Raw genomic sequence first — 24472 nt, 5'->3', positions numbered from 1 at the left:
AAGTACACACTAGTATTTGCATTTGTGGAAGAATTATAACCTTGTGCTCTTTCTCAATGCTATACAATTGTTTAGAAGTGTTTCAATATCCATAAAAACACAGCTTCTGTTCATCAACACTCAGAGGCCAACAAGTAACCGCTGCTCATTAATACACAAATTCTCCTTTCCCCTATCTCATTGTCAAGTTTCCTTCGATTACACCGTATTTCTCACCAAGGATTGCTAATCGCTTACAAAACTATGTCAGCTTCTTGTTCACATCCTCTCGTAAAATAAGCCTTTGTTCCCTAGTGTTTGTACAACATCAGAGCCTATGTGAAATTGCTTTGGCACAGACAACAGAGCTAGTATCAACCAGTCCATTTCTGACTTGGTCAGTACTGTAATTTTCAAACAGCATTCTTAAGAATCCTGGGCTCCTCAGTGAAGGAGGAACTACATTTTGCACATAGTAATAATAATAATGGGACACGGGTGGCGCTGTGGGTTAAACCACAGAGCCTAGGACTTGCCAATCAGAAGGTTGGCGGTTCGAATCCCCGCAATGGGATGAGCTCCCATTGCTCGGTCCCTGCTCCTGCCAACCTAGCAGTTTGAAAGCACGTCAAAGTGCAAGTAGATAAACAGGTACCACTCTGGCGGGAAGGTAAACCACTTAGCAAGTAAAGGGATGTGAAAGAGGTACAATTAGTGTAAAAACCTCGCAAACCACTGGACTGAATCATGCCTGAAAATGAGGAATGTACCCATTTCTCTTTTATAGGTATGCCATACGTATCCCCTGCCCTGTTGAACCCCTCCAAGATGCACAAGTATAACTGCCATACATTTTAGAGGCACAATCATTAAAGGTCCCAATTCAAACTACTTACAGCTGGTTGAATGTCTACTTACTAGGAAGCCACAAAGGTTATGTCAGAACCCCATCAAGCAATGTGGTCTTCAGGTAGCTGAAGCACAGCTGTATGGCAACATTCAGGCTTGGTTATGATGTTGGCAATTCCATCACAATGAGTATACAGTGGTACCTCAGGTTAAGAACTTAATTCATTCTGGAGGTCCGTTCTTAACCTGAAACTGTTCTTAACCTGAGGTACCACTTTAGCTAATGGGGTCTCCCACTGCCGCTGCACGTTTTCTGTTCTCATCCTGAAGCAAAGTTCTTAACCCAAGGTACTATTTCTGAGTTAGCAGGGTCTGTAACCTGAAGTGTCTGTAACCTGAAGCATCTGTAACCTGAAGTATCTGTAACCCGAGGTACCACTGTATTATCTTGACAAAATGATAGCTCAGTGCAAAGAAATCCAAATCATACTATTAGCAGAACTGCCACGTGACCATTTCTTTCAAGCTTATAACAGCCAGTGAATAGTTATAGTTTTAATACGTTTAAGAGAATTAATGTGAATGAATTAACACTGGCTGTCCTGCATACACATACACCCCTCTGGTAGAAGTAGCAACTCTTACATTTAGCTATAGTGTCCGAATTATGCTACTAATTCACATACACACATCAATTTCTTTAGTTCAGCCCCTTTCTCTCCTATTGAGAGCAATGTGAAATGCACTGATCAATGAATTAGCAATAGATTTGTAAGGTAAAAAAAATGGATTTGAAGTCAGAGCAATCTTCCAAAGTTTTATTTATCTGTAGAAGGATTTCCAAAACAATGTTCATTAAAACAGCCCCAAATGTCATATATGTAAAAAGTGTAGCATTATTTGATCAGTTGATTAGTTCTGCGATTAAAAGCAACGCAACTTTACACTGGGGTCATTTGATAGCTTGACAAAATTTATTTTAACCAAGACGGCAAGCTGCTTTCCACAAAACTGCTGTGTATATACTTCTCTTATAAATGGTGTTGCTTCAGTGTTTATGTTTTAATGTGATTTAATTATTTGCAAGCCACACTGAGAACTTGTGGAAGGGAGGGGGGCATTAGACCTATCAAAGGTTATCCTTGAAGCTTCCCCCTTCATTATTTTGGAAGGAGGTTGCCTCCCCCATAATAGTGAAAATGTAAAATTCAACCATAAACTCCCTTTCAATAATACATTCAAAACTGATACTGCAACCATCAGCTTGTTTTTTTTTTAAGTTTCCCTTATCTTACGTAAATTCATACATACTCCTAGGACTCTATTTTCTAAAATCTATTTTTAACTTCACAGAAAATTCCAGTGTCTATTGCCTGATATATTGCAGAGACTGTGGATCTGCCAAGGCACCAGCAACAAGCCGTAGATACTACCAGTCAAAGTCTGAACCCCAGTCTAAGCAGCTAGGCATTTAATTGAATTTTGCCTTTTCCCCTAGCAGCTAAGCACCAGGCTACTCTGGCTGATGCTGAAAAATATCTGAGTGTCTGGATGCTGTGCTGAGAAAACTGAGGGAGAAAGGCAGCAGAGGGAGGGCAGACTATAAGACTGGTAAAAATGATCATTTGCCAATGCAAAATCAGCAATGTAGCCTTCCAAATCCCATTTGAACAAGTGCACAGGCAGAGCTGGATGGAAAATTCCAGAGGAGCGTTTTGCCAATTCATTGATAGCACTGTTCATATTTTCTAAAGGGAAGGGAAGAGCTCCTTGAATTTTTCCTACAATGCTGCATTTAATGCCTGTTAGTTAAAACTAAGTTCTCAGGAAGATGTTGATGAACAGAATTCATTTCCTTTTATGACAAGGATCAACATGACCCAAAAGTTGTTAAAGGGTCTAGGATAACATTTGCTACATTTCAAGAGAGCGTTTATTTTTGCTCTCCTCTCCCCTGTCCTTTATCAGGTCTACTACCCTCCCTCCTTCACCTCCCAAATCTCTATCCAGGCACCCCCCCCCCAGTTAACAAAGCCAATTCTATTTATTGTGTTTCCGCTTTACTAATTGCCCATGGCAAGGTACAAAGCACAGGGACACATGCAAATCAAAACAGCCAAACCTTAAAAACAGAACCAAAGCTCAATTTAAGATCAGCAGCTGCCACAAATTCGAAGTAAATCTTTTTCACCATTTCCCTAAAACTAGAGAAAGGTGGAGCGATGCAAGCATTTATAGGCATTCAAAAGCAGCAGTGCCACAATGAAGAATGCACTAATACAGGCTGGCACCCTAGAGCACGAGAGAGCCAAACTGGATGACTTTGTCAGTTCCATATGTTTTGCCTGGTTCTGTGTTTAAATGGTTCCATGTCTGCAGCTGTCTGCAGCATCCCCCCAGGAGAATTTTCACCAGGAACCTGGTTAGCAGCAGGGACATAGTACAATTCTTACCATGTTGGAAGGTGCTACAAATGATGATGTTTCAATGCTGGAAACTTTCATCTACTGCCACGGAACACACAAACATTGTGCATAAAGGTAAAACTGTGTAACATGATGGTGGCCTCCAGGTAAGTGCCTTAAAATCAGGTAAAGGTAAATGTAGAGGGACCCCTGACCATTAGGTCCAGTCGTGACCGACTCTGGGGTTGCAGCGCTCAACTCACTTTACTGGCCAAGGGAGCCGGTGTACAGCTTCCGGATCATGTGGCCAGCATGACTAAGCTGCTTCTGGCGAACCAGAGCAGCGCACTGAAACACCGTTTACCTTCCAGGCCAGAGCAGTACCTATTTACCTGCTTGCACTTTGACCTGCTTTCGAACTGTTAGGTTGGCAGGAGCAGGGACCGAGGAACGGGAGCTCACCCCGTTGCAGGGATTCAAACCATCAACCTTCTGATTGGCATGCCTAAGAGGCTCAGTGGATTAGACCACAGAGCCACCCCCGTCCTTTATTGAAAAAGTAACATTGCTCAAACAGAGATCAGGATCTGGGAGCTCCTGGTCTACTAAAACCACCCAACCATAAATGTGTATGCAGTGGAGACATGTAAGGTTTAACCCACAGCTCCACCCTCATCCCAATTAAAAATCAGGTGGCAATGACATTTTGCTTTCCTTTACCCTACAGTTCCCACCCCCTGCTCTGCCTCTAGCATAGCACAGCCAGATGCAAAGAAAGCCAGGCTCCCTGTACCTTTGCCTGTTGTGGACAAGGAAATGCAATTTCAGGATCAGCTTGTCAAGCAGGAGTGAAAAAAGCCACACCTACTGAAATTCGCTACACAACTGTTGTGTCTGCTTCAACGTCTCCGGATCACAATGGGGGGGGGCAATTCAATTCTTTATTTATACGGCTATTAGCCCATAAAGTATGTACGAACATAAAAGCACAGAAGCATAAAGACCAATATATCCAACAACAGAAGGTGAACACCACGATGCAAGGGTGGGTCATTGAGCAGTGACAAATAACAGCTTGGGGCCCGGAAAGATCCAAGGGATGGTTCACAGAAAAAGGAAAACTGGAGACGAGATCCGTCATGCACTCTCATCATAACTGTCCGATTAGTTTTTGATGTTGTTTTTTTGTGTGGTTTTTGTGTGTGAGATAACCGCATTCAGGAATCTCGCCACCTGCAGAGTTACAGAAGGATCTGTATCCTGCAAGAGCAGTGCGGCATGTGACTCAGCAGGCCTGCCAACCAAGCGCAGTAAAGCAGGACCCAGGAATTTAGTCCTGGCTATGCTATGTAGGGGACAGTTGAACATTATATGTGGAAGAGATTCAACTGTTTTCCCGTCACACTCGCATAGCGGAGACACCAAACCCTTGGAAAATCTGTGGCTCAGCAGGTTCGATGGAAAAACATTGAACCTTGCACGAATAAATGCAAGTCGGTGTGGTACAGATGAAAGAGATGACATGTATGATGGAAGGCCAAGTGGTGGGGTTAATCCGTGATACCTGGGGGAGCAGACACCCCCACGCCTGGAGAGGTTGTGTTGATTTTCAATGTCTGCTAATCTTTGCTCGATAAGGCTTTTGGCTGAGCGTAGGTTCATCTTTAAGGAGTAGGGGGCGGGCAGCAGTCACACCATTTTCAAGTGACAATCTCCTACAGATAGGAGGGTTGTTGCAGCTAGCTCAGGGCACACCAAACAATGCACTTTGCTCAGTCTGCAGAACACAAGACTCTTAATCTCAAGATTGTGGGTTTGAGCTCTACGGTGGGGAAAAGATCCCTGCTTTGCAAGGGGTTGAGCTAGATGACCCTTGTAGTCCCTTCCAACTCTACAATTCTATGGATCTATTCATTTTATAACACAAATAAAGAGCACAAACAGAAAAAATAAGCAAAACAAACATATTCTTGTCATATCCTTATTTTTCTAAACATTGTTAAGTGGGCTTCCCCAAGTCCCACCTATCTGATTTTCATTTTACTTCATCTTTAGCAGTTTACATATATCATAATTTCTAACCATCTTTTTTTTGTCAGATTTACTTTAACCGTAAAAAACTTCACATTTTATCACTTACAAATAATACTATTTTCAAGTATACTATCTTCTACTTGTAAACCTACAGCCTATATCCAAAGCTATTCTAAGATTTTAAATATTAACATATTTTTTCAAGTATTCCTTAAACTTCTTCCAATTCTATGGTTCTAAGTTCTACTTATATGACATGTACAGTCCTATATAGAGAATTTAGTGATCCCAGATAGATTGGGTGTGGCTGCTACCGCAATCCCACTCTTTATCTCTAGGTTCCTTCCTCCCAACGTACAACTGTCATCTGCAACCTAGAGTTGCCACAATTCACTTTGAAAGCTCTGCACAAAACTGAACATTCAAGGGCAACGGTTCTCAAACTCCCCATCTTCACAGAACACTTAGTACAACAAACCCCTGAGCAACTGCTACAGAATCCCTGCACATTGCAGAGAATTGCAAGGCAATTTCAAAAGTGCAAACCCCATTGAAATGGGGCACCTCTATGGAAATGTAGAGAAAAAGAAGGAACCTTTTACCACATGTGGTGGATATGCCCCAAGGTAAAAGACTTATGGGAAAGGATTTATAATGAATTGAAAAAAGTGTTGAAAAACACATTTACTAAAAAACCAGAAGCCTTTTTACTTAGTATAATGGGGGGTGAAATCCCCAAAAAGGATGTTACTTTTTTTCCTGTATGCCACAACAGCTGCGAGAATATTGTTAGCAAAGAATTGGAAGAAACAAGATATACCAACTATTATATACTGAAGTTCTCATCCTGGGCCAGCAGGGGAATACTGTAGATAGTTCAGGTCCATATATGCAAATAAAGGATTAAAAGTGACGTTCAGTGATTGGATAGTTACAGAAAATGGTTACTGTTGCGTTCTAGTGAAGCTCTATATAAGCAGGCTGGCTGAACCTTTCAGTTCAGTTCTGTTCTGGCCTGTGAATAAACAAGAGCTGTTTGAAGAATCGCTGTGTCGTCTGATATGTTCACACACAACTTTACACCATCTATTGAAGAATGGCAGATGAAGATGATGGACTATATGGAACTTGCCAAACTGACCGGGGGACTCCGAGACCAGAGAGAAGAGACGGTGGAAGAAGACTGGAAGAAGTTTAAGGAATATTTGAAAAAAAATATGTTAATATTTAAACCTTAGAATAGCTTTGGAAGTGGATATAGGCTGTAGGGTTAGAAGCAGAATATAGGATATTTTAAAATAGTATTATTTGTAAGTGATAAAATGTGAAGTTATTTTAAGTATGATTAAAAAAACAAAGATGGTTAGAAATTATGATATATGTAAACTGCTAAAGATGAAGTAAAATGAAAATCAGATAGGTTGGACTTGGGGAAGCCAACTTAACAATGTTTAGAAAAATAAGGATATGACAAGAATTTGTTTGTATTGTTTGTCTTTTCTGTCTGTGTTTTTTATTTGTGTTTTAAAATGAATAAAAAAATGGGGGGGAATGGGGCACCTCTACAACCTCACTGCCACCTTCCACAAACTGTGTGTACACCTTAGGACGTGCATATTGTGAGAGGGAAGTAATAGGGGGAATTGTGCAAAATTTATCTATTTATTTTAGCTATCGAATATTTCAGTAGTGCAACCTGTCGGCTAGCAAGTTGATGGTGCATGAGGCTTTTGCATGCAATTAAATGTTTGTTTTGGTCTGGAAGTAGGTCTAAGGAGATATTTAGCAACGCAGGTTTGTTCTATAAATTATTTTACCAGTTTCAACCCAACCTAATATACTTCTGGGCAGCACAAGAGAGCCTGACCTGCAGCGTTCCCTGCAAGCTCTCACAGCAGGAGTGCTGTAAGTCTCTCTTTTCCAGCAGCTGCCCCTTCGAACCTGCAATCTGGGGACAATGAGCATCGTTTGCCTTCGAATTTCCCTTAGCAAGGGCTTTCCTTTTAAAATGTTTCACGCTATGTCCGAGTTAGTTTGCTGCTGCCTTTTGGGGATTGGAGGGAGGGGCCACATTCTTCATCAATATCTTTGGCCAGCTCTCTCTTTCAGTCCTGCATTTAAAAATAGCTTCTCAATGTGGAAGAGATGAGCTGGTGCTTTATACGGAGAGAATCTCAATCTTTCTCTCCCTCTTTCACAAGCTTTTCTCTCTCTCTCTCTCTTTGTGTATTGCAGGATGAACTATTGCAATGCACTCTACCTTTGAAAGTAGACTCGGAAACTGCAACTAATCCAGAATTCGGCAGCTAGACTGGTGACTGGAAGCAGCTGACTGGAACCATATGACACTGGTCCTAAAGGATCTATACTAGCTTCAAGCACAATTCAAAGTGCTGGCACTGACCTTTAAAGCCCTAAATGGCCTCGGCCCAGTATACCTGAAGGAGCATCTCCACCCCCATCGTTCAGCCCGGACACCGAGGTCCAGCTCCGAGGGCCTATGGTGGTTCCCTCACTGCAAGAAGTGAAGATGCAGGGAACCAGGCAGAGGGCCTTGTCGGTAGTGGCGTCTGCCCTGTGGAACGCCCTCCCATGAGATGTCAAGGAAATAAACAGCTATATAACTTTTAGTAGACATCTGAAGGCTGCCCTGTATCATGAGGTTTTTAATGCTTGATGTTTTGTTATGTTTTTATATGTGTTGGAAGCCACCCAGAGTGGCTGGGGAAACCCAGCCAGATGGACGGGGTATTATTATTATTACAGTGGTACCTCTGGTTGCGAACAGGATCCGTTCCGGAGCCCCGTTCGCAACCCGAGCAGAACGCAACCCGCGTCTGCGCGTGCGCGGGTCATGATTGGCCGCTTCTGCGCATGATGTCATTTTGAGCGTCTACACATGCGCGAGCAGCAGAACCCGGAAGTAACCCTTTCCGGTACTTCTGGGTCGCCAGGGGACGCAACCTGAAAAGATTTAATCCGAAGCGTCTTTAACCTGAGGTATGATTGTATTATTATTATTATTATTATTATTATTATTATTATTCGGCAACTCTGTTCTAGTCACCCTTCCTACCTACCTGGTAGTTTTTTGCCCACTTGGCCAATGAACAGTCCATGCCACTGAATTATTATGGGGCAGCTTTCGGCTGTTTTGCCCCCTCAGAGTCTTTCCATCCACTAAAGATTTTTGTGTTGATATTTGTCTGTTGTGTGCACGGGTGCAGTTTTGGCTCCCAAAGCTCTGCACGCTCAGAAAGAATCTCTCTGGGATTAGCATATAAGATCAATAAATTAACCAATTTACTGGACCTAAAAGGGGGAGGGAGAGAAAATTTTCTATTCCCTAATCTACTCATTTAATGTCCTCTTGCCATGCTACTTAGCAATTATAAAAATACACTGGGGGGAGGACAAACAAAAGCCCACTTGCTGGCTTCTGAGGTGCCAAGTATATTCAAGCAAAAACCTAATTCAGAATAATTAGCATACTTGATAGATTTCAATTCTTTCTTCTCACAGAACAGCCACTGGTGGATTCCTCCTGTGACTTTATGAATAATTCCCCTCCCTCGCCGCTAGTCCTTGTTTAATCTCCGCATTTTTGCCAGTTGCCTGCTGTAAGAATTTTGATTATCGTTTATTCGAAATGGAAGTAATGGTTAGCGGAATGTCAAACTTCAGGCTGAAACTGAAGTTCCTGTATTGTGGCAGTCACCAAACTGGTGACCCTTTGGCTGTTTGGGGTCCAAACAACTGGAAAGAAATCAATAGTGAAGGTTGCCATACTGGGTAAACACACTATAGTGTGTTGGGATAAATTCAGAAGACCAGCAACAACCTTGCAATAGCAGCCGTACAAAACTGAGAGCCCACTTGCAGCAAAGAGAATTTCCTGATACTGTTGCAATTCTTGATTGCTGCAAATGGATCTATTATCATTTCCTACGATGTTGCCTGACAGAGATCAGGGATTTCACAGCAGCATGTTGATAGTCTGAGATTACAGGAAATCTCTCTCCAGTCCTTGGAATCCAATACCTAGCAGATTTATCACGGCTAACTGGAGGTGGCAAAGTTTGGTGCCAGAAGAATCCTTGGGGCGTTGGTGGTCTTGTAGTAAGGTAAAAGCTTACTAGGAAATGATATATAATTAATTGAAAAAGGTGTTTAAAATAACATTTTTTTAAAAAGCAACAACAAATCCAGAAGCTTTCCTTTTGGGAATTATAGGAATAGAACTACTCAAACCGTATAGAAATTTATTCATTTATGTGACTACAGTGGCAAGAATGCTACTTGCCTAAATATTGGAAAGAAGAAGTCCCAGTGAAAGAAGAACAGATACAAAAAGTTATGGAATATGCAGAAATGGCGAAACTCACTGGAAAAATAAGATAACAAACTTTTTATAAAAGAATGGAGATGGTTTATTGAATATTTACAAATAAACTGTAAACAGATAAGAGCACTGGCAGGCTCATTGTAACAACCTGCAGTTTGATAAGAGTATATATTTAAAGTAGATGAAAAAATTAGTAAATTAAGTTAATTTGGAACATGCAGAAAATATAAAAATAAATAAATTAAGGAACCGCAGCAAGAGGGGAGAGGGAGTCAAGTTTTGAAATGTTAAAATGACTGTAAAGTTATTGAAATGTATAAAACAGAAAATCATAAATAAATAAAAAATTGGGTCCCTTGGGCATCTTTGGGAGACTAAGGAAGGATCAGTGGCAGTGCAGTCTGCTTAAGAGAGTACAGTGGTGCCTCGCAAGACGAAATTAATTCGTTCCACGAATTTTTTCGTCTAGTGAATTTTTTGTCTTGCGAAGCACGAAATCCCATAGGAATGCATTGAAAATCAATTAAAGCGTTCCTATGGTCAAAAAAAGTCCAAACAAAGCCAAATTTGGTACAACAAGAGTTTATTAAGTGCTCTTTAAAGTCACACATACTGTAAAGAGCATTTCAAAATTCAAACCCAGGTTTTTTTTTAAAAAAAACAGCAGAGTGGCCCAATGGTCACAGAAAATCATAAAAATGCAGAAAAAAACCCACAAGCTTCCAGATTCTTGCAAACCCCTCCCCAACTGTTCCCCCAGCCACCCAGCACACAGAAATTCAAATCCAGATTTTTTTTAAAAAAACAGCACAGTGCCCCAAAGGTCACAGAAAATCATAAAAATGCAGAAAAAAAAACAAGCTTCCAGATTCTTGCAAACCCCTCCCCAACACCAAGTCCTTAAATTCCAAACACCCCAACCCAAAATCCAAAACCCCCCAAAAAAGTTTTAAAAGCTTAACTTACCAAATGGCTGCAAAATAAGTTTTGGAAAAGCTTCAAAAATCACCAAAGTCTTTAAAAACCTCAAAAAAGGCTACTATGTACACGGCGTTGCTCCTTGAAGTCAAGTCGCAACTGTATTAATGGTGTTAAGAAAAAGGAAACAAACTTGCAAGACGTTTTTGTCTTGCATAGCAAGCCCATAGGGAAATTCGTCTTGCGAAGCAGCTCATAAAACGGAAAACCCTTTCGTCTAGCGAGTTTTCCGTCTTGCGAGGCATTCGTCTTGCGGGGCAACACTGTATACTTGTGCTCTGTTTATACATCTCTACCGGGGGGGATTAGAAATAAATGATAAGATCCCAACATGCTATCTTCCAAAGAAAACGAAAACATATAATACTCCACAATGTGAAATGGGAGGATTTAAAGAAACCTATAGCATTGTTATCAATGCAAGACAAACTCTGTTAAGCAAAAATAAAATAAAAAAATAAAATAAAAAAAATCTGCCTTTTGCCTGCAAACCTTCCTTCCTTTCTTTCTTTCTTTCTTTCTTTCTTTCTTTCTTTCTTTCTTTCTTTCTTTCTTTCTTTTGTATACTGGCCTTCATCCACGGATCTCAGGGCAGTTCACAACATAACTCTTATTGAATCATTCATAACGGTGTCCATCCACTGTGTAGAAACACTACGACTGGGCCAAACATAAGAAGAATAACCACATAATACACATGTGGCTATCTTACCACTAGCAAGTACATTTTTTGCTCTGGTGAGAGCACTAAATAAACAAACTTGGCTTAGATTTTAACACTTGCTGGATCCAGGGATTAGAGAGGTTTGGGACCCACAAAATCATAACAATATTGTGTATCTGGAACTAGAATCCTCCACCTGTAGAGGATCCATTCTCTCCATCCTGTGTTATACTACAGTGGTACCTCGGGTTAAGTACTTAATTCGTTCCGGAGGTCCGTTCTTAACCTGAAACTGTTCTTAACCTGAAGTACCACTTTAGCTAATGGGGCCTCCTGCTGCCGCCGCGCCGCTGGGGCATAATTTTTGTTCTTATCCTGAAGCAAAGTTCTTAACCCGAGGTAATATTTCTGGGTTAGCAGAGTCTGTAACCTGAAGCATATGTAACCTGAAGCGTATGTAACCCGAGGTACCACTGTATATATTTTTGCCATATGTATATAGTCAGACTAAATCACTTATTACGTGAACAAGAGCAAACAAATAGGTGGTTGTGTTACCACATTCCATCCAACAAACACAGCAGCAACGAAAGACCACTCTAGAGAAAATATTGCACCTTTCTATGTAACAGTATGCTATTCCAGCTTTAACACTGCCATACATGAAGATGCCTTAGTTTCACAATGACGGAATCAGAACACAGAATAAATCTGTAGAATAAAAGGCAAACATAAACTTGGGGTACTTTTCATCTTAAAAACTAAACCGTAGCAGCTGTTTTAAAAAAAATACTAATACTGCTATCACAGTTGAATTGTAATTTTAATTCATAAATTCCTTGCAATTTTGTAACATGTTCTAGCTGTTAAATTAGCAAATGACACCATTAAGTAAAAGTATTGGATGTTCTCACTGTCTGCTGTGACCCATCCTGGGATCTTTGGATGAAAGGTGTATACAAATTTAATTCATTGATTAATTATACTAATAGTAATCCCCCTGTTCTGCTCTGTGGTGAGGCTACCTTCTGCGACATTCAGTCTGAATACTAACAGAGAGCAAAGCTTTGCTGTTGCTTCAGCAACGGTCAAACTTAGAGCAAGGACTCAAACTACATTGACAAATAAAAAGCACTTTACCATATTTTTTGCTCTATAAGACGCACCTTTTCCCTCCTAAAAAGTAAGGGGAAATATGTGTGCGTCTTATGGAGCGAATGCAGGCTGCGCAGCTATCCCAGAAGCCAGAACAGCGAGAGGGAGCACTGCGCAGCCCTGTGGAGGCTTCGCGTGGCGAAGCCAGATTCTGCTTGCTGTCCTGGCTTCTGGCTTAGCCCTGCGCAGCCAATTCTGGGCATGGGGGCCTTCATCCCGCTGCCGGGAGAGGCTTCGCACAACAGTCCCAGAAGCCAGTTCCCTCTTGCTGTTCTGGCTTCTGGGATTCAGAATATTTTTTTTCTTGTTTCACTCCTCCAAGAACTAGGTGCGCCTTATGGTATGGTGCATCTTCTAGAGCGAAAAATATGGTATAAGTGTTATAAAACTGTGACACCAGGTGGCGCTGGCAAATCCAGTCTTTCGCCAATGTGATTTCCCTTAATGAAGTTTAGAACATGTTTTCCTGCAACACTTTATTGATGGGTCTAGATCCAGCCCAATCCTGATAAAAGAGCAGCAGTTGTATTCCAACTGCAAGCTTTGCCTTCACTGAAAGGTGCCAGACACCACTCCAGCCACCACTCCAGCCAATACAAGATGGGTGACACCTGGCTTGAGAGCAGTACATGTGAAAAAGATCTAGGAGTCTTGGTTGACCACAAACTTGACACGAGCCAACAGTGTGACGCGGCAGCTAAAAAAGCCAATGCAATTCTGGGCTGCATCAATAGGAGTATAGCATCTAGATCAAGGGAAGTAATAGTGCCACTGTATTCTGCTCTGGTCAGACCTCACCTGGAGTACTGTGTCCAGTTCTGGGCACCACAGTTCAAGAAGGACACTGACAAACTGGAACGTGTCCAGAGGAGGGCAACCAAAATGGTCAAAGGCCTGGAAAGAATGCCTTATGAGGAACGGCTAAGGGAGCTGGGCATGTTTAGCCTGGAGAAGAGGAGGTTAAGGGGTGATATGATAGCCATGTTCAAATATATAAAAGGATGCCACATAGAGGAGGGAGAAAGGTTGTTTTCTGCTGCTCCAGAGAAGCGGACACGGAGCAATGGGTCCAAACTACAAGAAAGAAGATTCCACCTAAACATTAGGAAGAACTTCCTGACAGTAAGAGCTGTTCGACAGTGGAATTTGCTGCCAAGGAGCGTGGTGGAGTCTCCTTCTTTGGAGGTCTTTAAGCAGAGGCTTGACAACCATATGTCAGGAGTGCTCTGATGGTGTTTCCTGCTTGGCAGGGGGTTGGACTCGATGGCCCTTGTGGTCTCTTCCAACTCTATGATTCTATGATTCTATGATTCATTGCATAATCCTACATTATGTAGGAAGACTGGCCACATTGAAGTTTTTGAAATGGGTTCTTCTGAGTCCTAGGGTAGCAGTGCTCACACTATGGAGTGTATTCTGACAACAATAAAATTTATTTTTACACAGGCAAGCAGGTTGTGTGCACAAACAGATCACACACATTTGCTGCACACAAAAAACCCAACTGTGTGGACTAACATCTAAAGCCTTGGAAGAAAAGATCTGAGAAATCCCATTCCTAGAATCCGCCTAGTGTTCATACAATGAGGGATAAGCCTAGGCAATTCAAAGATTGTGTGCTTTATCTTATACAAGGTACTACTGTCAGGAAAAGCAAATTCAAAGGGGAGGCAAGTTCAAAAAGTTGCAGAAATGCAAACATACTGCAATGAAACGTACTGGAATTGGAAAGGCAAGTGTGGCGTTATTACTGTTCGCTTCTGAATTACTCCAGAAACAAGCATGATTAGAATGCAGAGGTAAAAAAGAAAAACCAGATTCCACTACCTTTCAGTCTATATAACATACTTATACAGCTACGATTTATTTTTAAAAAAATCTCTGAATGTGTTAGGAAAGAATTTATGAACATTTCAAATTGCTCATTTTCAGTTTGGAGAGAAATCTGATTCTTGTTAGAGTGGCCCAACTGAGATCAATAAACTCCCATTGATTAAACGTATAAAATACGGTAATGTTGAAAATACAAGTACAGAATTGCTAGGGAGGAAAGTCCTACAATCCTGAGCAAAATAAACAAAACAATGTCACCGCCTTGACCAAATTAAGAATGTTTAGTTCACCACAAGCTTATTACTGCAGATTAGAGGGTGAAAGAGGAGAGCGCAAAATATGGTCTGAAGCTCAACATCAAAAAAACAAAGATCATGGCCACTGGTTCCATCACCTCCTGGCAAATAGAAGGGGAAGAAATGAGAGATTTTACTTTCTTGGGCTCCATGATCACTGCAGATGGTGACAGCAGTCACGAAATCAAAAGACGCCTGCTTCTTGGGAGAAAAGCAAAGACAAACCTAGACAGCTTCTTAAAAAGCAGAGACATCACCTTGCCAACAAAGGTCCGTATAGGTAAAGCTATGGTTTTCCCAGTAGTGATGCATGGAAGTGAGAGCTGGACCATAAAGAAGCTGATCGCCAAAGAACTGATGCTTTTGATTTATGGTGCTGGAGGAGACTCTTGAGAGTCCCATGGACTGCAAGAAGATCAAACCGATCCATTCTGAAGGAAATCAGCCCTGAGTGCTGACTGGAAGGACAGATCCTGAAGCTGAGGCATCAATACTTTGGCCACCTCATGAGAAGAGAGGACTCCCTGGAAAAGATCCTGATGTTGGGAAAGATGGAGGGCACAAGGAGAAGGGGACGACAGAGGACAAGATGGTTGGACAGTATTCTCGAAGCTACCAATATGAGTTTGACCAAACTGCAGGAGGCAGTGGAAGACACTGGTCTTCCAGTGCTCTGGTCCATGGGGTAACGAAGCTCTGGCGTGCTCTGGTCCATGGGGTCACGAAGAGTCGGACACGACTAAATGACTACACAACAACAACAAATCCTATTGGAGAGACAGCTGTAAAAGATGCTGACCAAACAATGAGAAAGAAGAAAATATGGACTGCCAAGATTACACACACACACCCAACCCAGGCAGATTTTTCATGAGCAACAGCAAACTGGTCAGCCCTTCAAATGGGGACAAAGGGCAGGACCAATGGCATGGCTCAGTATAAGGGAGATTCCTAAATTAAAGCACTTGTGGGGGAGTTTTAGTTCAGGAGAAACGTTACTAATGGGTTTATAAAATTTGAAACAGTGGCTAGCAAAAGATTTCCCCTCTATCCCAAACTTAACTATAGCAGGAGGAAATGTGTGAGCCAGTCTAGTATTTAGCAGCTCATCTGGTAACTGCTGACATGCAAGTGAAGAGGAGGAATCCTGTACCAGGTCGGTAGAAGCATTTATGTTTTTATCAGTGGCTACAGCCTGTGTTTCCATGTGACTTGCTGGGGAGAGAGGGTTCTCTTCCTTCCAGTGTGGAAATGCAAGCTAGCAGGCTTTTAAGCAGCCTAGTAAAACAACTGCAGGCTGGCAGTTCTTGTGAGCTTATTCACAATACAAGAAGAATGAATCTTAGACATGCAAGGCATACTTTTGCTTTACATCCGATTGCCCATTGGTCTGATCCACCAGAGTCTTCTTGTGCTTGCATAGTCTTAAGATGTGAGTGCACCATTCCAAAAATCAACCCTTCACTCTCTCACTCTCACACACACCCCTGGATTGGAGAATTAACATTCTCATTTGTTGATCTATGTTAGCCATTTATTTGCTATTCTTCCGTATGGAATAATTCTTGATATACCGTATTTTTCTGTGTATAAGACTCGGTTTTTCCCTAAAAAATAATGTCAAAATTTAGGGGGCATCTTATACATGGGGCCACCTCCCCCCATTTTCTTAAATCTAAGTCCCCCAAAATAGGGGATGTCTTATACATGGGGCCATCTCCCCCCATTTTCTTAAATCTAAGTCCCCCAAAATAGGGGATGTCTTATACATGGGGGCATCTTATAGACGGAAAAATAGGGTAACGTGAACATAAAATCTAACGACAACAAAACGACGTGAAAGCAAAACGGTGGATTGAAGCCAGAGGATGCTGTTTTTATGCCAGATCAGACCATCTAGGCCAGTGTTGTGGCAGCAGATCTCCAATATTTCAGATGAGATTACTCCCAGCCTTACTTTGAGATGCAAGAGACTGAACCCTGGATTTTTCGAATGCAAAGCATGTGGTCTACCACTGAACCATGCCCTTTCCCCACAGGCTTGTCACATTCAGTGCCAAATGAGCAACCCTGAGGAGAGCATTCCACAGATGTGGTGCTATCACATAGAAGATGCTCTTCTGGTCGCCACCCACCTCCCTCCAGACGGCAAGGATGCCCAGATGAGAGCTGCAAAGATTGCATTAGTGCACAAGTGGTCCCATAATTGGTACCAAGTTCAGCATTTCCTCTATCAAGGTCCAACTTCCTGTTACAACAACCTGCAAATCTCCTGTGAAGCCTGGATAGCAGACCTTCGTAAAATTCCTATACAGTGGTACCTCGGAAGTTGAATGGAACCCGTTCCAGAAGTCCAAACATTTGGGAACCAAGGTGCGGCTTCTGATTGGCTGCAGGAAGCTCCTACAGCCAATCAGAAGCTACGGAAGCCCCATTGGACGTTTGGGTTCCAAAGAACTTTCGCAAACCAGAACACTCACTTCCGGATTTGCGGCGTTCGGGAGCAAAAATGTTTGAGTTGCAAGGCGTTCGTCAACCAAAGTATAGGTAAAATACTTACTCTTCTTCAGTTTATATCAAGTACAGGCAAGTCCCAACTCGCATGCATTCATGTCACGCACAACTGTGCACACATGAGCCATTTTCAGTGCCGAAAGGGGGAGGGGTGCAACGGGCTGGCACGCACGGCAGTCGGGAACAGAGTGCCTACATAAACAGGGATTCCTCTGCACCAGGGTAGGCAACCTAAGGCCTGTGGGCCAGATGTGGCCCAATCGCCTTCTCAATCCAGCCCGCGAGCAGTCCAGGAATCAGCGTGTTTTTCCATGAGTAGAATGTGTGCTTTTATTTAAAATGCATCTCTGGGTTATCTGTGAGGCATAGGAATTCGTTCATCCCCCCCCCAAAAAAAATGTAGTCTGGCCCACCATGTGGTCTGAGGGACGGTGAAAAAGGTTGCTGACCTCTGCTACAGTATACCTGAAACTTACGTATGTGCATTTAACTTGCACACATTCAGTTTTACGTGCTTGAGGGAAAAAAAATTAAAAAATTAAGGGGGGCAGAAATGGGGCTGGTGTCTGGGGGGAAAAGAATTTGCCAATCCCACCCACCACTGCACCCAATGTGTTTTGACTATACATGATTTGGGCTTTAGGCATGATTCCCAGAACATAACCCTCATGCAAGTTGTGGGCTTACTGCAATGTTGATGTCCAAATTGTTTAGCTAAATGAATCACAAAGATTAAAAACACAAATACTTCATTTGCTGTATTCCACCCCCGGGGAAAAAAATTCCCACCCAAAAAACCCCTAAATCTAAAACATTGGGGGGGCGTAAACTTTATCTCCTTTCTAAGTCCTTTGGCTGAAGCCAGTCCTGTTGATTCCAACTGACCTTATTTTCAGGTGTTTTGTCCAACTTTGTAGGACAGGTTTCCAGAATTCTATGCTCAACGTTACAAATGGTAGTCTTAGTGCTACAAAACACACTTTGGTGTGGAGGAATCCTTGATGACAATGAAGAGCAGAGGCACTACTTGTCAGGGGACAAGGCATGAAAAAATCGGCCCCCATGAACCTTCCCCACTTCTGCCACAAGAGTTCCATACTTAGCTAAAACAGATCGCTAAAACTTATTTCTTAATCACAATTCTTTACTTCTATAGTGTGTTCAAAGCACTTCGCAAATGCCATCTGTTTTCTGTGTAACAAACCTATAAAGCTCAGTTGGTTAGTGTTATGTACTGAAGTTCTCACCCTAGGGGGATACTGTAGATAGTTATGCAAATGAAGGATCGAAAAGTGACGTTCAGTGATTGGATAGTTTTAGAAAATGGCAACAGTTACATTGTTCTGGAGCTCTATATAAGCAGCCTGACTGAGCCCCTCAGCTAAGTTCTGTTCTGACATCTGAATAAAGAAGAGCTGTTTGAAGAATCGCTGTGTCGTCTGCTATGTTCGCCCACAACTTAACAGTTAGCTCACTTGAGTGTGGTGCTGGTAACACCAAGGTTGCAGGTTTGATCCCCATAAGGGACAGCTGCATATTCCTGCATTGCAAGGGAGGGGTGGATTAGATGACCCTCAGGGTCCCTTCCAACTCTATGGATTGATCTAATTCTAATATCATCAGATGGTCTAATTCTAATGACATCAGTTATTATCCACACGTAGCAGTGGAGCGGGTGGAATGGGAGCATCAAGGCTGAGAGAATAATGGCCTGCTAAAGATCATCTTGTAAGTACTTAGCAGAGACAGGCTTCAACCTGGCTATTCTCCAGTTCCACACCTCAGCCATAAAGCTACACCAGCTCTTGACCCTGCAGTTAATATTTTGGAATTGCTCATCACCATGAAAAACTGTTGCAGAAGCTCTTCACATTTTTCAGAGTATACATTTTAAGAGCATATACCTTATTTTCCCATGTATAAGACTAGGTTTCCCCCCTAAAAAATAATGTCAAAAATTAGAGGGCATCTTATACACAGGTCTATCTCCCCCCATTTTCTTAAATCAGAGTCCCCGAAAATAGGGGGTGTCTTATACATGGGGGCGTCTTATAGACGGAAAAATACAGTCGTGTGTGTGTGTGTGTAGATAAATGTAAATATAAATATTCTTAGATATACACCTAAGTAATATTTCAAACAGAATGTGTTATTTTCCAGAACTGAAATTGGCTACAGCGCACTCCTGAGTGACTATTCTGTGGCAAACCTGGGTTTGTTGCCCCTATCAAGAGAAGATTTCATTATCTGAATGTACGTCCTATAGAGCGAAAATACGGTACATGGCAGTCCAGAAGTCTGGAACAGGGTACATACCATGGGGGAATAAGTTTATGACCATTGTTTAGAACATCAGTTAGGTGGCAAGCCATGTTGGCACACACTTTAAGGAAAAGTATGAAGTATCATTGGCCAGATTTTGTTCCATGTTATTTGCCAGTAAAGTAAGAAGACACAGGGGTCCAGAAAGCTTTGTTTCCAGAAGTATGCATGCTGGCCTTTGCTATTTGATATTGGTAAAGACACTTTATCATTATTTAACATAAAAACCAGCATAAAAACCAGAGTGGAGGCTGAATTTCAGCCAGGGCTCTGTCAGTTGCTGAAATGACTTGTCTTTCAAAATGGGCTCATAGATTTCTGAGAAATTCACGAAAGTTAAATCCCAGGGGAGAATTTCTATTATAAAATGAATGTGCAGATACTCATTTTTAGAAGACAAACATTTATCTTGCCATACAAAATACAATGAGTTCTCTAACCGAATTTACTGCTGACATCAGATCAGATACTGATAAAAACTTCTATATTTTATTTACAAGGCACTGTATCCTGAATTCTTTAGCATGGAAGAAACAGCTGCTGAGTGTATCTTAAAGAGTCACTACTAGATGCAAAAATTAAATGACTCTCCAGAATGTTTTCATTGTATTCACACATTTAATATAGGATTGCAATATGAAGTTGCTCCAACAGAACAGATGTGAGTCCACTTCTGTTGGGCAGTATCTCCTAGGTTCTTCAGTTTAACCAATATGATCTTGAATATACATTTATTGAGGGGCAGGGAATGTCATGTCGGGTTTTTTCTTTGTTTCTTTATAGTTGCATGCACATGGGGACGGATGCAGTGGTAAACCTCAAATCCCACAAAGAGGAAGGGCAAAGTTTAAGAAGTCTGTGAAAGTCAAAATAAACTATCATAATTACAAAGTGGCACACCTGTGGACACAGCAAACAAATTAAGCCAGCCACTGTCTTAGTTTGAATCTATTCTCATGAATCAAATTACAGGGAAATGTCTTCCTACAAGTCCTATTAAACAACAACAACTACAACAACAACAACATTCACCCAGCATAAGAAAGGGTTGGTCTACTCAAGCAAACTTGCTACAATCATGGAAACTGCAGCAGCCAAAATTGATTTTAATTTCCACAAATCACAAACTATAGTTTAAAAACTCAAGAGGTGGAGCGGAGAGTCTGCTATCCTGTGCATAACACCCCAGAGAAATTTCAAAACTACTTTTGCTCCCCTTGAAATTTGTCAGAGGGACTGCCCCGAAATCACATCAGGATTTAACTTGAGGAAAAATTGAGAGGCGATTCATAAAAATTCAAGGAACAATGACAAACAACATCCTAAAGCAGTCACCTTCTTAAAGCATTCATTCTTGCAAGCTTCCAGCAACCCAATATCTATTAACTAGACTGCAGGAGCAACAACCAGAGTCAAAACGGAAAACACAACCTCAGTTTAAAACATAAAGGGCAGGAGCAGGGTGATCCAAACAGTAATGTTCTTAGTGCTTGGAACTCAATTGCTGCCTACCAATTCAACAATCATAAAGCAGGTTACCTGGATCCCATATATTCAGGCTATAGCTGCAGCGAACAATTAAGAAGTATGCTTCTTTTACAACAACCTTGGGATCCCTTGAAAAGTTATGCTATTATAACCACCAGCCGAACTCACAAAATACGCCAAAATTATTCAGTAACATTGTCGACGTTTTCACTTCCAAAAGTCTGAGTTCTCTGAAGTGTTCTGTTCCCCAGCTGAGCCCATTCAAAAAAACCACTTGAGGAAAACAAAAAGTAACTGTGCATAGTTGAAGGCACACAGGGAAGAAATGAAGCCCTCCTGCTAGATTTATCACCCCACACATTCTTCATGTAAGAACCCCCCCGGAATTATGACTTCTTTGAATCATTTGATTAAGAGAAGCAGCTTTAGCTTTAGATGAAAGACAAACCTAATGTTTCTATTCTTCTTTTCAGTGAAGAGATTCTCTATTCAGCTATGCATTACTCAAGTCAAACACACATACACACTCAATGTTGTGATACAAAACCAGCAGATTCTACATTACAAAGCAAGACAAACGCTGGATGCAGCTTCTGTTATCCTTTATGGGGTTAAACGCCGGACTGTTTATTCCTCCCGTTAACAGAATAATAGAAACCTCATTCATTCATACATACCCTCCAACATTTCTCCAATGAAAATAGGGATGTCCCATTCCCTAGTGATAATTTTACTATTTGTACCCCACACATCTTACTGGGTTGCCCCAGCCACTCTGGGCGGCTTCCAACACATATAAATACATAATAAAACATTAAACATCTTTTTTTATAAAAAAAAATCTTCCCTGCACAGGATTTCCTTCAGATGGCTCCATACCCTCCAACATTTCTCCAGTAAAAACAGGGACATCCTAAGGAAAAGCAGGACATTCCTGGATCAAAAGAGAAACCAGGACGGCTTCTCTAAATCAGGGACGTTCCTGGAAAATAGAGACACATGGAAGGGTCTGTGTGTATCTGCCATCAGCATAAGGCAATAAGTTTGTCCAACTCCAGCCCTCTTTTCTGCCTCTGTAGGCTCAGTGCTGATAACCAGGGTGGGAAGAAGTACAGGTAACATCCACCGCCGCCGAAACGTGGTTTGTTTGTTTTTAAACACGCGCGCACAGCGCGCACACACGTTCCTTCCATGCACGCAACACCTCGAGAACGCTGCGATTGCAAATGCCAAAAAAAGAGAGAGGTCAGGTTACCTGGCCCCAACCTGCGCGCTTGCACAAAAGGGGCATTTGAAAGCGAGCCGCCTCGGGGGCTGCCTTGCATTTCCCCCCGCCGTGCAGCCTGCGAAGAGTTGCGCCGCATGGGAGCAGGGCGACGGAGGCGGCGGTGGCCCCTTCCAGTGCCCGGGATGCGCCGCTGCCCCTCGGGCGGAGAGCGGCGCGCCGAGTGCCCCAGCCGGAGGAGGAGGAAGAAGACGGGGACTCACCTCGGTGCGAGTCTGCAGCCTCTTGTTCATCTCATAGATCCGGTACTCGGGCTGCACCATGTACGGCGTGTGCCTCCGGTAGAAGGGGCCGAAGGGCGAAGAATAGAAGGGGTCGTGCGGCGCCGCGCTCGACATCTTGGCCGCCGCTCGCCGGCGAGGCTCAGGGCGCGCGGGAGGCGGCGGCAGCCGACAGCCGCGCCGAGCACATGGGCTGCGCGGGGCGGGCGGCTGCTGCTGCTGCTGCTGCTCCGAGCGCGGGGAGGGAGCGCGAGCGAGGCCGGCAGGCGGGCGGGGAGGGGAAGGCGAGGCGGGCAGCCCGGCGAGGCTGGGCGGCGGGGAGCGAGGCTGGCGCGAGACTGGCGGGGAGCTGGTTTTTCAAGGCGCCGTCGGCGGAGAAGGGGTCATTTCCTGTCCGCCTCCTGCGAAAACAACGCGGGGTTTTGCCCTCCCCTCTCGCTCTTTCTCCTCAGGGGGACACAAAAGGAGGTTTCCTGTGGGGAACTGGGCTGGGTGCGGGGCAACAGGGTCGGCGCTTCCCCGCCTTCCCCACCCAGCCAGGTCGCCAACAACACCACACACACACACACACACCCACGGTACAATCGCAACCCCAACCAGAAACGTGCCTGGAGAGACGCATCCTGCCCCTTCAAAGTTTGTTGGCTTGTTTCCCGATTTGCCTGCCCAGGCGCAGTCCCTCAGGGAGGCAGGAGGCAAACACAGGACAGCATCTTCTGCCGGGTTAAAATGGCCACAACTTTGTTCACTTTCACATGTAGGAAACCTGGGCGTGTAAAGGAGTCAGTCAGGAACTGGACACTGCACAACACAGGGGCGTAGCGTGGGTTGTCAGCACCCGGGGCAAGGCAAGTAATTTGCGCCCCCTAACCCATGGATTGGGACGCAGGTGGCACTGTGGGTTAAAGCCTCAGCGCCTAGGACTTGCCGATCGAAAGGTCGGCGGTTCGAATCCCTGCGGCGGGGTGCGCTCCCGCTGCTCGGTCCCAGCGCCTGCCAACCTAGCAGTTCAAAAGCACCTCTGGGTGCAAGTAGATAAATAGGGACCGCTTACCAGCGGGAAGGTAAACGGCGTTTCCGTGTGCAGCTCTGGTTCGCCAGATACAGCTTTGTCACGCTGGCCACGTGACCCGGAAGTGTCTCCGGACAGCGCTGGCCCCTGGCCTCTTAAGTGAGATGGGCGCACAACCCCAGAGTCTGTCAAGACTGGCCCGTACGGGCAGGGGTACCTTTACCTTTACCTCTTAACCCATGGATTTGCGCCCCCTAACCCGTGGATTTGCGCCCCCTAACCCTAACCCCCAGATGTTGCGCCCGGTGCGGCCGGCCCCCCCTGCACCCCCCACGCTACGCCACTGGCACAACATGCATTTTACACAGCTGGCCCCCTTTATCCCCCACAGCTGAGGGGAGGACTGTGACCCACTACTGTGGGCTTGTGGCCCCAGACTCCCCTCCAGTGGCGTAGCAGGGTCAGGTGGTACCCGGTGCAGAAAATTTCTTGCCCCATTGAAATCCAGTTGGACTCCCAAGGGACTGCAATCTACTCACAGTACAGTCATACCTTGGGTTGAGTTGCACTCCGCGGCAACTCGGAAGTAACGGAGCGCGTTACTTCCAGGTTTTGCCGCTTGCGCATGTGCAGATGCTCAAAATGACATCACGTGCATGTGCAGAAGCGGTGAAAAGTGGCGCAGACGTGCCGTCACTAGTTACGTTTGCTTCTACAGACGAACGGAGCTCCAGAACGGATCCCGTTTGTATCCAGAGGTACCCCTGTATAAAAATACTGGCTGTGATTGTCAATGGTATTGAGCTTTTGGGGTAGGCAGGAGGGGGCAGGCGGCACGCCGGATATCACCCCCCTAGGTGATGACACCCGGGGTGTGCCGCACCCACTTTGCTCTGTCCCCGCTCCCTCAAGACCCCTTTGATGGGGAACCTGAAATCGCAGAAGGGATGAGTTGCTACATCAACCCCTCACTGAATATGGGGCTAAAGGATCCCGCCCAAGACCCAAAACCGCCAAAGTTGTGACAATTGCTATGGGGAAGGGAAAACATGCGGAGCAGGGAAATCCCTTCCCTGCTCCGAAAGACAGCAA

General features: G+C 43.7%; 1 protein-coding gene across 5 annotated transcripts in view; it reads right to left on the bottom strand.

Annotated features, from left to right (window-relative positions):
- LDB2 (LIM domain binding 2) overlaps positions 1-22558 on the bottom strand; it is a 229033-nt gene extending 206475 nt beyond the window's left edge. The window contains exon 1 of one of the 5 annotated variants that reach the window (XM_081925734.1): positions 22351-22558. In XM_081925734.1, the coding sequence (XP_081781860.1) occupies positions 22351-22485 (135 nt within the window). In that variant the 5' untranslated portion in view covers positions 22486-22558. Of the gene's footprint in view, positions 1-21539; positions 21654-22350 lie in introns of those variants that run through there. The other 4 variants (XM_081925731.1, XM_081925730.1, XM_081925733.1 and 1 more) reach the window with 4 other exon arrangements.
- Positions 22559-24472: the final 1914 nt, after the last annotated feature.

This window comes from Podarcis melisellensis (assembly GCF_964234715.1).
Source record: "Podarcis melisellensis genome assembly, chromosome: 9".
Classification (NCBI taxonomy): Eukaryota; Metazoa; Chordata; class Lepidosauria; order Squamata; family Lacertidae; genus Podarcis; species Podarcis melisellensis.
This window is presented reverse-complemented; position numbering and strand designations above follow the sequence as displayed.